Source organism: Dipodomys spectabilis, unplaced genomic scaffold, assembly GCF_019054845.1.
Source record: "Dipodomys spectabilis isolate Male_0828 unplaced genomic scaffold, ASM1905484v1 ptg000094l, whole genome shotgun sequence".
NCBI classification, from domain to species: Eukaryota; Metazoa; Chordata; class Mammalia; order Rodentia; family Heteromyidae; genus Dipodomys; species Dipodomys spectabilis.
In genome coordinates, this window is record NW_024870771.1 from 16,193,968 (window position 1) to 16,209,017 (window position 15,050).

The following is a 15,050-nucleotide window of genomic DNA, read 5'->3' on the forward strand; positions in this document are numbered from 1 at the left end:
GAAGTGAGGTCACAGAGAGAAAACTTTGAAGGGAATATTGGAATCCCAGCTCTTTCCTCTTCCTTTCTTTTTGTTTCTTAGCTACCATGAGATATTATTCAGCCTCCTCGGCCATAGGCTCCCACCAGCATGTGCTGTGCTGCTACAGGCCCAAAGCAACAAGGTCAAGTGACTATAGACTGACATCTCTGGACCTTTGAGCCAAAATAAATCTTTCTTCCTTGTAAGTTGATTTTCCTGGGTCTTTTGTCACAGTAAGAGAAGTCAAGCCTCCATGCCTTCTAAGCAGGCAGTCTATCACTTGATCCAAGCTGCCAGTCTTTGTATACAGGTTATTATCAAGACAGAGCCTTCATGTATTCCCTGAAATAGCCTAGACTACAGTTCTATTATTTGTGCTTCTTTCTGTTGCTTGAGTGACAGATGTGCACCACTGTGTCCAGCCACTGATTGAGATGGAGTCTTGCAAACTTCTATATCTGGGCTAATGTTGAACAGTGATCTCTGGATCTTCACCTCTCGAATAACTATGATTATAGGCTTGAGTCACTGTGCTGGGCTAAGAGTACCTTTTTGAAAGTTTATTCCCTAGGATTAGAGCTCCATAAGTATGGCCACCCCCTCCAGTGGCCCCCCAATGGCTACCAGCCTCCATCCCTTTAGAATGCTGGGAGTTCTCTCACTGATGTTCACCCAGGCTTGGGGATGTCCTGCAGCCCAAGGTACACCCACAACATTCAAATCCTATCTATGCTGTTTTGATTATAAACACAAGGCTGCTCAGTACTGTGCAAACTTGAGGAAATGAGACTCTTCTGGGCACATGGCTCTCTGAGGTGTGCCTGGTGGCTACCTGTCTTTTCACATTCCTGACCTGCCACTTGTATGCTCATTTGCAGCAAATGGAATTTCCTCTCATTTCCTGAGAATCAAAGAACTATGGATAAACTTCCTCTAATCAACAACCTGCCCTGATGGATGTGTCTACATTGTCTTCTCCATTCTCTTCCTTCCCATCCATCCTGAGCAGCTGGGCTGTCATAACAAAATGCTATAGACTAGCTTAAACAATACAGGCTTATGTTCTCTTAGTTCTGAAGACTGGAAGTCTAGATCGAGGTTTAGCAGGGGCTAGTTTCTGTTGAGGACTCAACAGATGGCTTTCTGGCTGATAGGCAGTCGCTCTGTCCTCGCCAGCCTTTCCCGTGAGCACCTCTGAGTAGTATGACAAGAGAATTGCTGGGATCTGTTCTTGTAAAGGCATGAATCCTTTAGGATCAGGCTTCTATAATGTTATTTAGCTTTAATTTCCTCATGAGAGGCTCTTTCTCCAAATACAGCCCCAATGAGGATTGGAGTTTCAATTCCTGAGTCTGGCTGGGAGATGGGACACAAACATTCCGTCTACGCACCATTTTCAAGTTATGGCATTATCCCATACCTATCCTCAGGGCTTTCCTTCTGCAGATGACACATTGACAACCATCTTATCCAATATTTACCTTTTTCTCATCAGATGTATCAGCTCATTCAATTCCACAACAGGGATCTGGTAGAAGACTCTCCCTCAGCTCTGTCTATCCTTCCTGCCAGAGCCCCACATCTGCCCCCTGATAGCTGGCTCTTGGAAGACAAGTTCATGCTCATGGTCTCACATTCTCTCACACTGCAGCCTGACTCCTGTCTATCACTCACAGAGTGAGTCTCTCATTAGTGCTGTGCGTTGTAGAAAGTCCTTGAAATCTACTCTCTACAAATATCCAGTACATGATAGAGTACTATTAACTGTAGTCACCATGCTGTACACTCCCCTCTAAACTCGATCACTTGTCATTGTTGCAATGTTGATACTTTTATTTTTTGTCCTGGAGCTTAAACTCAGGGCTTGGGTGTTGTCATTTTCTATTTTATTATTATTATTGTGAAAATATCGTACAGAGGGGTTACAATTACATGGGCAAGGTAATGAGTACATTTCTTATCAAGCATTGTTGCCTCCTCCTTTGTTTCCCCTTCCCATCCCTTCCCATCTCCCCCAACTCCCCCAGCAAACTTTCCTTCTTTTATAAAGCCAAACAATATTCCATTGTTTTATACCATTCTTTAATCCATTCCTTTGTAGATGGACACTTACATTGATTCCATATCTTGACTATGGTAAACACTGCTGTAATGAATGTAAGAATGCAGATATCATGGTGGAATGGTGCTGACTTCATTTACCTCAAGTAGATCCAGCAGTGAGATTTCTGCATCACATTGCAGTTCTATTTTTAAAGTTTTTGAGGAACTTATAGGTCATTTTCATAGTGGCTGCAACAATGTGCATTTCATCAACAGTGTGGAAGTGTTCTCTTTTCTCCACATTCTCTCTAGCACTTGTTATTTCTTGTCTTTTTTCTAATAACCATACAAAATGGTAATCTCATTGTGGTTTTGATTTTCATTTCCCTAAGGATTGATGATGTTGAATAACTTTTCCCATAGCAGTCTGCCATTTATACACACTGGACATTTCTCAGTCCTGGTCCTACCTAGGACAATGTGATGGCCAACCTTCATTAGCAACTTGATTAAGAAACCCCTATGGTATCAATAAATATGCCTCTGTGTGTGTCTGTGAGAGCATTTCCAGAGATGATTTATTAGGTCAGGAGGAACTTGACCTAATGGATGGGTTAATTCCTTGATGGCTTCATAATATGATGGCCTTGTTGGGAACTGGTAAGGATGTGAGGCTAGTTGGAGGAAGTGGGTCTGTATCTTTCCCTGTATTCTCCTTTTCTCTGCTTCCTGGCCACATGATTTAAATTGCTTTGCCATGCCCTCCTCACCATAATGGATCAAAATTTCTGAAACTGTTGAGTGAAAAGAAATCTTTCCTCCTTTAATTGGTGTCTGGTATTTTGTCACAGCAATGAGAAAAGGAAAAAAAATACAAGCATTTATGTGCCTTAGACTCTTCTGTGCAGCTATAACAGAATACCTGAGACAGGATAGTTTTTACAGAATAGGGATTGATTTCTTGTAGTTCTGTTTTGGAAGCTGGGAAGTCTGAGACTGAGAGCCTTCATACTGTGCTATCTCCTGGTGAGAAGCAGAAGAGCACGAGACAGGTAGAACCCTCCTAGTCTCTAAATCATCCCACTCATCTGCATTATTGCACAGGGATTAGGTTCCAAGCATGTGAGCTTTGGGACTCACTCTAGCCATAGCACCACCCAGTTTGGTTCAGAGAAGGGACATTATGAATAATAACATGAATCTAGGAGTCATACACCTGCTGTCCTTGGCAGAGGGCCATGGCACCCCAGCCTGTCACAGGCACTCAATGCTGGGTGTTCCCACCTGATGTACTATCCTCCCTTGACTTCTGCTGCACATGGACTCCTGGCTTCTGCTCACCTCTCTGCTTCTCCTCACACTGCACCTTCTCAGCTCCGCTAGGACCACTCTCCCAACTCTATCTTTGGCTCCTCACCTGCCTCACTTTGCTTGCAGTACTGTTATCCCGACCATCCAAACTTCCTTTAGTCAGTTCAATCTCCCTCACTTGTCCTATTTCATTCTTTTCTTTTTTCATTTTTTTTTGGGGGGAAGGGGTGGTCATAGGGCTTGAACTCAGGCCTGGGCGCTGTCCCTGAGCTCTTCAGCTCAAGGCTAGTGCTCTACCACTTTCAGCCACAGTGCTACTTCCGGTTTTCTGGTGGTTAATTGGAGAGAAGAGTCTCACAGACTTTCCTGCCTGGACTGGCTTTGAACTGTGATCCTCAGATCTCAGACTCCTGAGTAGCGAGGATGACAGGCGTGAGCCACCAACACCTGGATCATTATTTTCTTTTATCTTGTGTATATGTGGGAGGGGCATGTGAGCCAGTCTGATGCTTGAACTCAAGGCCTGGGCACTGTCTTTCACTTTTTTGCTCAAGTCTGGTATTCTACGACCTGAACCACAGTTCCACTTTTGGCTTTTTTACTGATTCACTGGAGATTAGACTCTCCTGGACTTTCCTGCCCTGGCTGGCTTTGAGTGTCCATCCTCACATCTCAGCCTCCTGAGAAGCTAAGAGTATAGGTTTGCTTTCACTATTTTCAAAGTTATCAAGTAACCCAAATCTGACTCACGGGGGTCAGAACCCCTTCCACCCTCCTCACATTCCGTCTACTGCCCGCTGCTTCAGGGTTTTGCCTCTTCCATGTGATATCTCATGATATCTGTTCATGAGACATTGCTCTTAGGCATGAGAGTCCTCACTTCTAAAGGGTGGAGTCACCTCCGGGGGGTCCCCATTGCCAGAGTCCCTACTGATTATTATATCCACAACTTCCTACATGCTGGTCCTTCAAGCCCTTGCTCCTCACCCCCATTTTATCTGGATGCATTATGCTCTCCCCAGCTGTCTCTCAAGCATCACCTTTCCTGCCTCTCACCCCGGCCCCACACCCTCCCCCAGAGGCCTTCCCACCCAATTCTTTCTCTCTTAGGGCACTTATATCACACACTGGCCATTGGCCTCTCTGCACCTTTTGGACGCTGGGAGCTAAGCTTCAAGGGCAGGAGCAATTTCCCATCTGCCTCTGTGATTCAGTGCTGGGCAGGCTGCTGAGGTATGCAGTGGTATAATAAATATTGGCTGACATTTTGTGTTTTGAGCTGAGAAAAACCATAGCGAATTCCATCTTCTTACTTTTCACTCTGTAAAGAGAAACCATGGGATTGTTTCCTTTATCCTCCCTGAAACAATTTCTTTCCTGTCTCCATTTGGAAGGCAGAGAGCTGCATTATGATGTTTGTAGAGAAAAAAAAAATGACATTAAGTCCCTTCACGTTCTTCAGAATTTTATTCTTATTATGTATCATCCTGCATGTTGGCATTTTAGATTTAGGAGCCCCAAATCAACATTGTAATAGCTAACAAAACTCTATGACCTGCTTCCTCCCTTATGCTCCATCTCAGTGGAGTGGATTATTCTGTTGTTTTCTAAAGCACAATCTATGGATGGCCTGTAGCTCCCAGGTGTGCATGTTTTATGAATGGGAGACATTGACTTTACTTCCCATTGCAGTACTACCTATCCTGAAGGTCATAGATTATCCCAAACAGGATCAGGCATTCTCCTTGGGCCCAATCTGTAAAACGAGGCCACGCAGCATAAATCAACCAGCACAGAGCTGGAGATTTCTTCATAGAAAGGATCTGTTAGCTCATAAACTGAATATACCTCTTAAAATATGTCTACCCAGGGGCTGGGAAGGTGGCTCAGTGGTAAAGCGCTTGCCTTGCATGCATGAGGCCCCGGGTTTGATTCCTCAGCACCACATAAGCAAAATGAAAAAAGCAGGAAGTGGCGCTATGGCTCTAGTGATAGAGCGCTAGCCTTGAGCTGAAGAGCTGAGGGACAGCGGCCAGGCCCAGAGTTCAGACCCCACGACCGGACCCAAAAAAAAAAAATGTCTACCAACTGTAAAAATACCCTAAAACTTGGATGATGAATGTTAGTCATAGAACTATCAGGCAACAAACAAGAATATTAACAGGAAATCTGAGAATGACAATGGCTTCTTGGAAGCTGAATGTATAAAAGTTGACCATTACCTGGGTGCCATTGGCCCACACCTGTAATCCTACCTACTCAGAAGGCTAAGATCTGAGGATTGCAGTTTGAAGCCAATTGCACAGAAAAGTCCATGAGACTCATATCTCCAATTAAGCACCAAAAAAAAAAAAAAAATCCACAAGTGTAGCAGTGGCTCAAGTGGCAGCGCATGAGCATGAGTAAATAAAATTCAGAGGCAGCAATTAGGCCCTAGGACTGGCATGAAAAAGTTATCATTTATCTTCAAAGGTACCATTTAGTTCCACAGGTAAGAGAGCTCCTAGACAGAAGATTACAAAGAAAAAAATACCACTAATTTGACAGCAGATAAAGATAAAAAGTACCATTACTCTCCCCTACAGTATAACCCCTGCTTTCATATATTTGATGTCGGTATAATTTGTGGAGGGGAAGGAGAAAAACAAATCGTTTAAATAGGGATACAGGTGGACTCATTGCAACAATGAGATGTACAAGTCGTTATGTCGAAAACAAACTTTACAACTTTGGTGCAAGGGGGGAATAAGGATTGGGTGGGTGGGGGGGGGGGAGGCTGGGAAGGGATGGGAAGGGGAAACAAAGGAGGAGGCTACAATGTTTGATAAGAAATGTACTCATTATCTTGCCCATGTAATTGTAACCCCTCTGTACAGTATTTTAACAATAAAAAAGTACCATTAATTTAATAACAGGGAAAGATAATAGAGTTGGAAGATCAGTCTAAGTTGTTGATTATTCAACCAACATGCATCTAGGTCAATAGATAGGAGATGAAGAGAGAAAATAATAGAATAATAGAATAACAATACCTTTTAAATTCCCAGAAATGTAGCCCATAGTGGTCACTAAATAGCCAACCAGTGAACAAATAGAAAACCATTTCCGCAAGACATTCTGAAGAAACTAAAAACCAAGAAAAATCCTAAATAATTCTAAAGGGAAAATTTAAAAATTATATGCAAAAGATTTGGAATCAGAGCAGGTGCTGGTGGCTCAAGTCTATAAGCCTAGCTACTCAGAGGAGGCTGAGATCTGAGGGTCATAGTTTGAAGCCATTCTGGGCAGGAATGTCTTTAAGACTTATCTTCACTAAAACTACCAACAACAACAACAAAAAAAAGCCAGAAGCAGAACTGTGGCTCAAGAAGTAGAGTGCTAGCCGTAAGCAAAAGAAGCCCTCAGACAGCAAGCACCCAGACCCTGAGTGTTAGCCCCAGGAACAGCACAGCAAAAAAAAGTTTGGAATCACAATTGGCTTTGTTATAAACTGCATAGGAAGAAAGGGGAGTAATGCCTTCAAAAGTGGGAATAAAAATGATTTCACCCTAGAATTCTCTATCCAAATAAATAGTTTCACATTAATCAAATTAATCTTCAGCAAAGATTCAAAAGGTTGTCACTGTGTATGCTTTCTTAGAGAGTTGCTAGAGAATTCTGGGTTTCTGTAAAGCCAGAGTGCAAACCAAGGAAATGGACATGGAACCTAGAAAACAAGACTCCAGGTGGGAGATGAGGGTAGAGGGCATCCAGAACTAACCAGCTGAGAGAGTGCAGATTGAGCAGGGAAAAGGAAGACCCTGGGGAAAGGTTCCCAGAAGAAAAGAAAATAAGACTTCGAGTGTTGTGTCAGTGCTGGGAATATTTGAAAAATCAGCCACAGGTATACAGAAACGAATCAAATAAAATAGCATGCAGGGAAAACAAAACGTACAAGACATAGTCATTTTATGTGATGTGATTCAGCAGCCAACAATATTGCAGAGTCAAAAGAAGCCATTCTAAATACTGAACATTTGCTTCACTAAAAATTGAATGAAGAAAAGTGCATATAACCTATAAGGACACTTTAAAACATCTAAATCTTTATCTTCCACAATAGGAAGGCTTAGGAAACCTTCAATAAACCAAGAAAGTTCAATCTAAAGCCTAATTTTGAAATGTGAAGATTAAAAAAGAAAAAAGACAACTAAAAGGAGCTGGAAATGATTGCCTTTGGAGAGCTGGTACAGCTCTTTGGCACTTGTACAGATAAATGGAAACAAATGTACTAACACAAGTTCAGAGTGTGTGTGTGTATGTGAGAGAGAGAGACAGAGAGAGACAGAGAGAGAGATCTTGACACTGGTGGCTTACACCTGTATCCCTTGCTACTCAGGAGGCTGAGATCTGAGGATCAGGTTTGAAGCAAGCCTCGGCAAAAAAGTCTGTGGCACTTTTATCTTCAATTAACAACAACAACAACAAAAGCCCAAAATGGAGCTCTTATCTCCAATTAACCAGAAAAAAAGTCAAACGTGGAAGAATGTCAGCCTTGAGTGAAAAAGCCAAGAGAGACTTGAAGGTTTTGAGTTTAAAGCATAGTACAATAAACAAACAATAAAATAAAATAAATGAATCTTTTAAATGAACTGTTCTTATTTTAGAGAAATATTTTATATAAAGTTATTGATTCTTCTATTTATTTTTTCTGCACTGAATTTTGAGTTGTTATCCTTAATACTTTTAGTGAGTATATAAAATGTGTGCATAGAGGTTAGTCAAGAGCAAAGAGACAAACGGTACCTGGTCTCCCTGATAAGTGGATGCTAAATCCAAAATGTTAGGTGATACAACAAAACTAACAGGACTTAAGAAACAAAGAACTCCCACTCATCTGGTCGAACCACTACTAAATATCCCCATGCTGCTGATCACATGTATGGTATATAACATGTGAACACCGTTATATGTTATGGACTATGATAGAAAATTTGCTCCAGGAAAGTTAGAATGAACTTTAGAATGACTTTAAATGAGCATCATTATTCCACAATACCGTGAAATTCTGGAAATTATGTAATCACTGAATCACAATCAAAAAAAAAAAAAGAACCTCGGGGAAGGTAGGGAGGGAAAGGATGGTAGGGGGAAAACAATGGAGGGGGTAACAATGTTCAATAGGAAGTGTACTCATTACCTCACTCATGTAACTGTAACCCTCTGTATAGTATCTTTACAATAAAAAATAAAATAAAATAAAAAATGTGTGCATAAATGAGTATATGTATATCCACATGTATTGACCTCTCCTCCCCTTCTCTAGGTTAATTTAGATAATAAGGGGACTTATTTTACATCTTCCCAACAAGGTATCTTTCAGGTACATTGTTCCTCTGAGCAGCATGCTGTATCTAGCCACTTCCAACCATCCCAAGGGACATCCTTCTCTGCTGATCATCCCTTGGGAACCTTAGGCCCCGTCTTTCAGCAGAATACCATTGTATGGTGGTGGACCCATGTAAAGAAAGTAATGACCTTGCTTTAGTACATTTCAATGGAAAGGTACAGCTAACAGAACTATTGAATGACCCACTGTACACACCAGGCTGGCCAATGTAAAATAACAAACACAACAGAAAAATAACAAATGTAGTAAAGAACAGGAAGAAATTGGAACCCTTACTATGAAATGGTGTAACTGATGTTGAAAGTGCTTTGGGGATTCCAAAAAATTAAAAAGGGCATTACTCTATAATCCAGCAGTTCTACTTCTGGCCTTAGACAGATAGTCCTCCAGTTAGGGTGGTTAGATTTTTGATGTCTGGCATTACATAGGTGTGAAAATGGTAGCAAACATTGGGATTCAAATCTAGATCTTTTCCCAGGCTTGCCTTAGGTAGTACTATCCTTTCTGGTGACACTGGGCTGTGGCAATGAGTTGTAGCTCCCAGTTGTCATCAGAACAAACAGCTAATATTCTAGTGTGTACTGTAGCTGAGCTGTGATGCTCAGTAGGTTGAATGCATTACTGCAGTTTGAATTCTAGTCATTTCATTTACAAAAGGTTTATAAGAGAATGCAAGTTGAGAAGCATCTGAATGTCCCTGTATTTATTTGGGTGTTTGAGTTCTTTCATACGCATTATGTAAGTTTTAACACATAAATCTGTACATTTGCTAGATTTCTACCTAAAAAGTAAATGATTCTAAGTATAGTCTAGTTTGGATCTGGAATGTTTCCCACAATCTCATGTGTTACAAGGCTTAGTCTCCAACTTTGTGCTATTGTGAGGTGGCAAAGCTTTAAGTAGTCCAAGAGGGAGGTCTTCTGATCACTAGGGGTGACCAGAAGATTCCATATCTTCCTCCTTCTCTTCATTCCTTGTCATGAAGTGAATGGGTTGCTCCATGATGTGTTCCTGCCATGAGGTGTTGCCACCAACCCAAAGCAATAAATGCCCAATCATTCGTGATCAAAAAACAGCCAGGACCATAAACCAAAACCAACCCTTTCTCTTTATATGTTGATTTTTCTCAGGTATTTGCTGCAGTGACACAAAGTGGGCTAAAACAAAGAAGCTTTGTAGTGATAATTTGGTGTCTATGCACTCACTTGTATAAGCTAAATAAGCTTACAATCTAAGACCTTAGCTGAACATTTTTCTGTGTCCTAGGAGATTTTTTTTTGTTGATTCCAATGGTTGCTACATAGGTAATCATGTAGAAATTGTGCTCCATCTTTATAATCTCTATGCCCTTATTTATTTTTCTTGTTTTATTGTGCTGGCTAGAACTTCTGGTAGTATAATGAAAATTGTGAAAGCACACATCCTTACCTTCATGCCAGCCTAAAGGAAAAACAGTCAGTTGGTCAACATCGAAAGGTTTAGCAAATTTTTGAAAATGTTCTTTATCAATTTGAGAAAAGTTCCCCTCTATTTCTATTTGTCCAAATGTTTGGGGTTTTTTTTCCCCACGAGAAGGTATTGAACTTTGTTGAATGGGTAAACAATTTTTCTACATAATGTGACTTTTCTTCTTTGCCTGCTAATATGGTGGCTTATGTTGATTGATTCTCATACTGAATTTGTGCTTTGATTAGAAACTTGTTGCTTAATTCCAAATGTTTGGAGACTGTACTGTTTTCTTTCTGTTATTGATTCTTAGTTTGATTACACTGTGCTCAGTAAACACATCCTATATGATTTTAGCTCTTTTAAATTGGTCATGATTCATCTTATGGCATAAAATATATTCTTTTTGGTAGATATTCCACATGCACATGATAAAAATGTGTATTCTCCTGTTCTTGGATGAATTATTCTGTAAATGTTGAGTGTATTGTGTTGGTTGATGGTATTTTTCTATACTCTTGCTGATTTTCTGCATAGTAGTTCTATCACTTGTTAAGAAAGCAGTGAAGAAACAAAGGTTGTGTATTTGTCTCTTTATCAGTTTTTGCTTCCCATATTGTGAAGCTTTGTTTTTAGTGCATGTACATTTAAGATTGCTATATGTTTCTTATTGTCTCTTTAAATTATGCAATGTCCTTTTCTATGTCTAGTTATTGTTTTGGCTCTACACCCTTATTTTATATTAATATAGTCACACTTGATTTCTTTGGTCAACATCTGGATTACTTATCTTTTTTTAAGGCTTTTAGCTGCTTATGTATAATTTTAGTTAAATATTTTGCCATTTAAGTTTCATGTAGACACCCATAGTTTGTGTTTTAAACTATTATGCACCATATCTCTTTTACTTGATATATTTTGACCATTTATTCTTAGTGTTATTGTTGATGTACAATGGCTTAATTCTGATATTTTGTGTTTCATGTTTGTTTTCTGAGCTTTTAATTTCTTTAGATTTAATTTTTTGGTGATTTTTCAGCTTGTTAAACCTAAATATATGTGTCTTTCTAGATCTGGGATTTTTTAGCCATTTCTTAGAACATGTTTTTAGCAGCACCGTCTTTCTCTTCAGAAATTCCTAAGGGGTAAACATTAGATTTTTATATACCTCCCACAAGTTCCTAAAAAAATCTTTTATTCTTATCATTTATTTATTTTTATTGTGAAAATACCGTATAGAGGGAAAATCTTTTATTTTTTATATTAAGTTTTTTCCCTCTGTTGTTCAGATTGAATAATTTCTACTATTCTGCCTTCTGCCCCACTAATTCTTACTGTGTCTCCCATCAACTCCCATTCTGTTTTTAAACCTATATACTGAGCTTTTAATTTTGATTATTGTCTTTTTCAATTCTAATATATAATTTTAATTGTTGTCATTTTCAATTTGATTCTTCGCTAACTTTACTCACTGATTCTGCTGAAATCTCTCTTTCTCCTTCCTTTCTTCCTGCCTACCTTCCCTCCCTCCTTCTCTCCCTATCTCCCTTCCTTCCTTCCTTCCTTCCTTTTTTTCTTCCTTCCTTCCTTCCTTTTTTCTTCTCTCCATCCTTCCCTCCTTCCTTTACCCTTACTTCTTTTTTCTTTTCATTTCTTTTTGAGACACTGGGGTTTGAACTCAGGGCTTCATGCTTGTTTGGCTTGCTTACTTGACTAGCAATCTACTACTTGAGCCATGCTTCCAGCTTTTTGCCAGATGTTTCATAGAAGCACTTTTGTGGCTTCTTTTCTTTCTCAGGCTGGCTTCAAGCCACAATCCTTCTGATTTTAGCCTTTGAGTATCTATGATTATGGGCATGAACCATCAGCACTGGGATCTTTCTTGTATTTCTACACATCTGAAATCCTGCTAGCTCTCAGTAGGATGAATATTACATTTTGAGATTGGTTTTTATTTTAAACTCTTGTTTAATTTTTTGACAGGTGGAGGGGTGGGTGGGTGCTGTGCATTTACTGTGAGGTAGAAATAGAAGTTTAGCTTCTTATTCTGAGTCATCTGACACCTGCAAGGGTGCTGGTAGTTACAGGTGGTAGGGGAGAGGGAGAGTGACAACATGGTCTCCAACAACACTGCAAGGTTCATGACCACAAGAAAATCCTAGATCTTTATGAGGCCTCCTCTGACGCCATCCTCAGGGCTGAGGAGCACATCATTGCTTCTGTTGGGGCAGAAAATCATCTCCACTGACACCACAAACTGGGGCCTTCATGACCACAGACAGGATGAAAGTTCCAGCTGCCCATTTGACCTCTCTAACTCTGACCTGGCCAGTGTTTGTAGGCCCCATGAAACATACACATTACCCCCAACATCACCAAGGCTCAAGTTCCATGTTATAGCTGGCAAAAAGGTTGGGAGGCATGGCTCAGGTGGTAGAGTACCAGCCAATGAGTGAAAGCCTCAGAGATCCAGTTCAATTCCTGCTCTTGGGGGACAAAGGGATGTTCTGGATTCCCTCTTGGCCTTTTTGGGGAGGAAGGATGTTTGGCTGGAGTAGGAAGATTGTATGGAAAAGTCTTCTGTCTTGGCAAGAGCTCTGTCTTGTCTTTGGCTAGTGAGAGCAGGCTTTGGTTGGGGCTTTTTTGGTTTGCACCTGGTGACTGTTCCTTAAGGTTGGCTTCTTCAGCTCCAGTGCTATGACATACAAGGCAGAAGTCACTAGATTATCAGTCCCTAGCCCTGAGGACTCTAGCTCACCTGCCTTCTCAGCTCCACCTTTCCAAATCTTCTTATTGTTTTTTGTAATATCTAGGATTGTGTTTGTGTTTATTTCAAGTAATAAAATATATATCTGACCCATTTTCTTGACGTAGAAGCCTATCTTTATTCCTCCTGTTAAATACAAACTTAGCCAGGCACTGGTTGGTGGCTCACACCTGTAATCCTAGCAACTCAGGAGGCTGAGATCTGAGGACCACAGTTCAAGGCCAGCCAAGGCAGCAAAGTCTATGAGATTCTTATCTTCAATAAGCTACTCAGAAAAAGACTGATGCTGTGGTTTAAGAGGTAGAGTGCTAGTCTTGAACAAAAGCAACTCAGGGACAGCACCCCAGCCCTGAGTTCAAACCCCAGGACCAGCAATAGATCAATCAATCAATCAATAAAGTTGCTCTTAAACGCCTTCTCCATGGGGCTGGGAAGATGGCTCAGTGGTAGATTGCTTGCTTTGCATGCATGAGGCCCTGGGTTCGATTCCCCAGCACCACATAAGCAAAAAGAAAAAAAAGACGGAAGTGGTGCTGTGGCTCAAGTGATAAAGTGCTAGCCTTGAGCTGAAGAGCTGAGGGACAGCGCCCAGGCCCAACGTTCAGGCCCCACGACTGGACCCCCCCCCAAAAAAAAGCCTTCTCCACATATCAGATGGATTTCAGGAGTAGAGCTAGTTGGCCAAATAATACAAACATTTCCTGATATAGGGTGCTTATATGCATTAAAAAGATTGTATCTAACTGGGCATCTATAGTCCTGAATACTCAAGATGCTGAGATCTTAGGATCATGGTTCAAAACCAGCCTAGATAGACCACTCACGATTCTGAGCATGCTACCCTGGTTACATTCCCATCACCATAAAACTCAGTTTTCTTCTCTGCATATATAAGAACATTGTATTAACTCAAGACTCGAAGCATTCACACACAGTAAGACCAAAGGAGCCCATTCTAAGAGGAGGAACACAAAGACACAATGCCTTTGTGCCTCTGATTATATATTATTTATCCAAATGAACACCAGAAAGTGGAAACAAGAGGTTTTTTCCCTTTGTTGTTTTTGTTTTCTTTGTGTCTTGTTTGTTTGTTCAATCTGTCTTTGGGAGGATAAGGGGGGACACAGAAATGGAGGGACAAAGGGTGAAAAAATGGAGCAGTGGCAATCACTAGTCACTATGTGAAACTAGATGAACTATATAACTCGTATGTCAGGATGGGAGGGAAAAACTGGGAAAGTAAGGGAAGGGGTAGCACTGTCCAAAAAGAAATGTATGCTTTCCCTGACTTATGTAACTGTAACTCCTTTATAATAACAATAAGAAATTAAAAACAAAAAAGTACTGTGTGAACTAATGTATCCAGAAGGGCTCCATAATATTAAAATTACATACTCATGTCTGTAGCAAGAGTGGGAATCCATTCCTTTGTCCATTCAGTTGCTCATTCATTTATTCATATATTTATTGAGTCTCTGGCACCAATGAAGTAGGAGGGCTGTGGAGTGAGTGTAACTTGGGAAGAGCAAGGATGCTAGGATGTGAGCCAGCCCCTCTTCACACCCCGTCCCCTTCATCTTTGTGGTCCCATTGTCTGGGCTTTCTTCAGTGGAACACCAGTGGCTCAGTGTGGGGTCCAATGAACTTGCCTGACTCAAAAACAAGCTTTCAAAAACTAAGATGGCTGCACAGCTGGACTGCAATAAAATACGTCTTATAAACTCATAATAAGGTGCCCAAGAAACAAACTACTTTTTGAACTTGAGACTCTTGATAAACCTAAGAGCAAGCTTTATAGTGGACAGACTACAGGTCATGTGAGCATGATGGCTGCCCCCAAGCTCCTTGGATTCTGCCTTCCTCGTGTTTGAATCCCCGTGAGCTAATCTGATTGATGTGTGGCAATGGTGACACCCTTGGCTTGGGCTTTCAGGTTGGAGTCCTGCCCCGCCTGTGTGATGTGCTACGTGTGATGCAGGAGGAGCAGACCCAGTGCCTGCAGGAGCTCTCCAGAGACAGAGAGGATGCGAGCCTGGAGCTGCCAGTGCCAGGTATGAAGCCCACCTCAACGCA

At 41.0% G+C, this 15,050-nt stretch overlaps 1 protein-coding gene across 5 annotated transcripts in view; it reads left to right on the forward strand.

The window, feature by feature from the left end:
* Sctr (secretin receptor) overlaps positions 1 to 15,050 on the forward strand; it is a 69,027-nt gene that overhangs the window by 4,434 nt on the left and 49,543 nt on the right. For all 5 annotated transcript variants that reach the window (XM_042685160.1, XM_042685162.1, XM_042685161.1 and 2 more), the window contains exon 2: positions 14,911 to 15,028. In XM_042685160.1, coding sequence (XP_042541094.1) covers positions 14,911 to 15,028 — 118 coding nt within the window. The remainder of the gene's footprint in view (positions 1 to 14,910; positions 15,029 to 15,050) is intronic.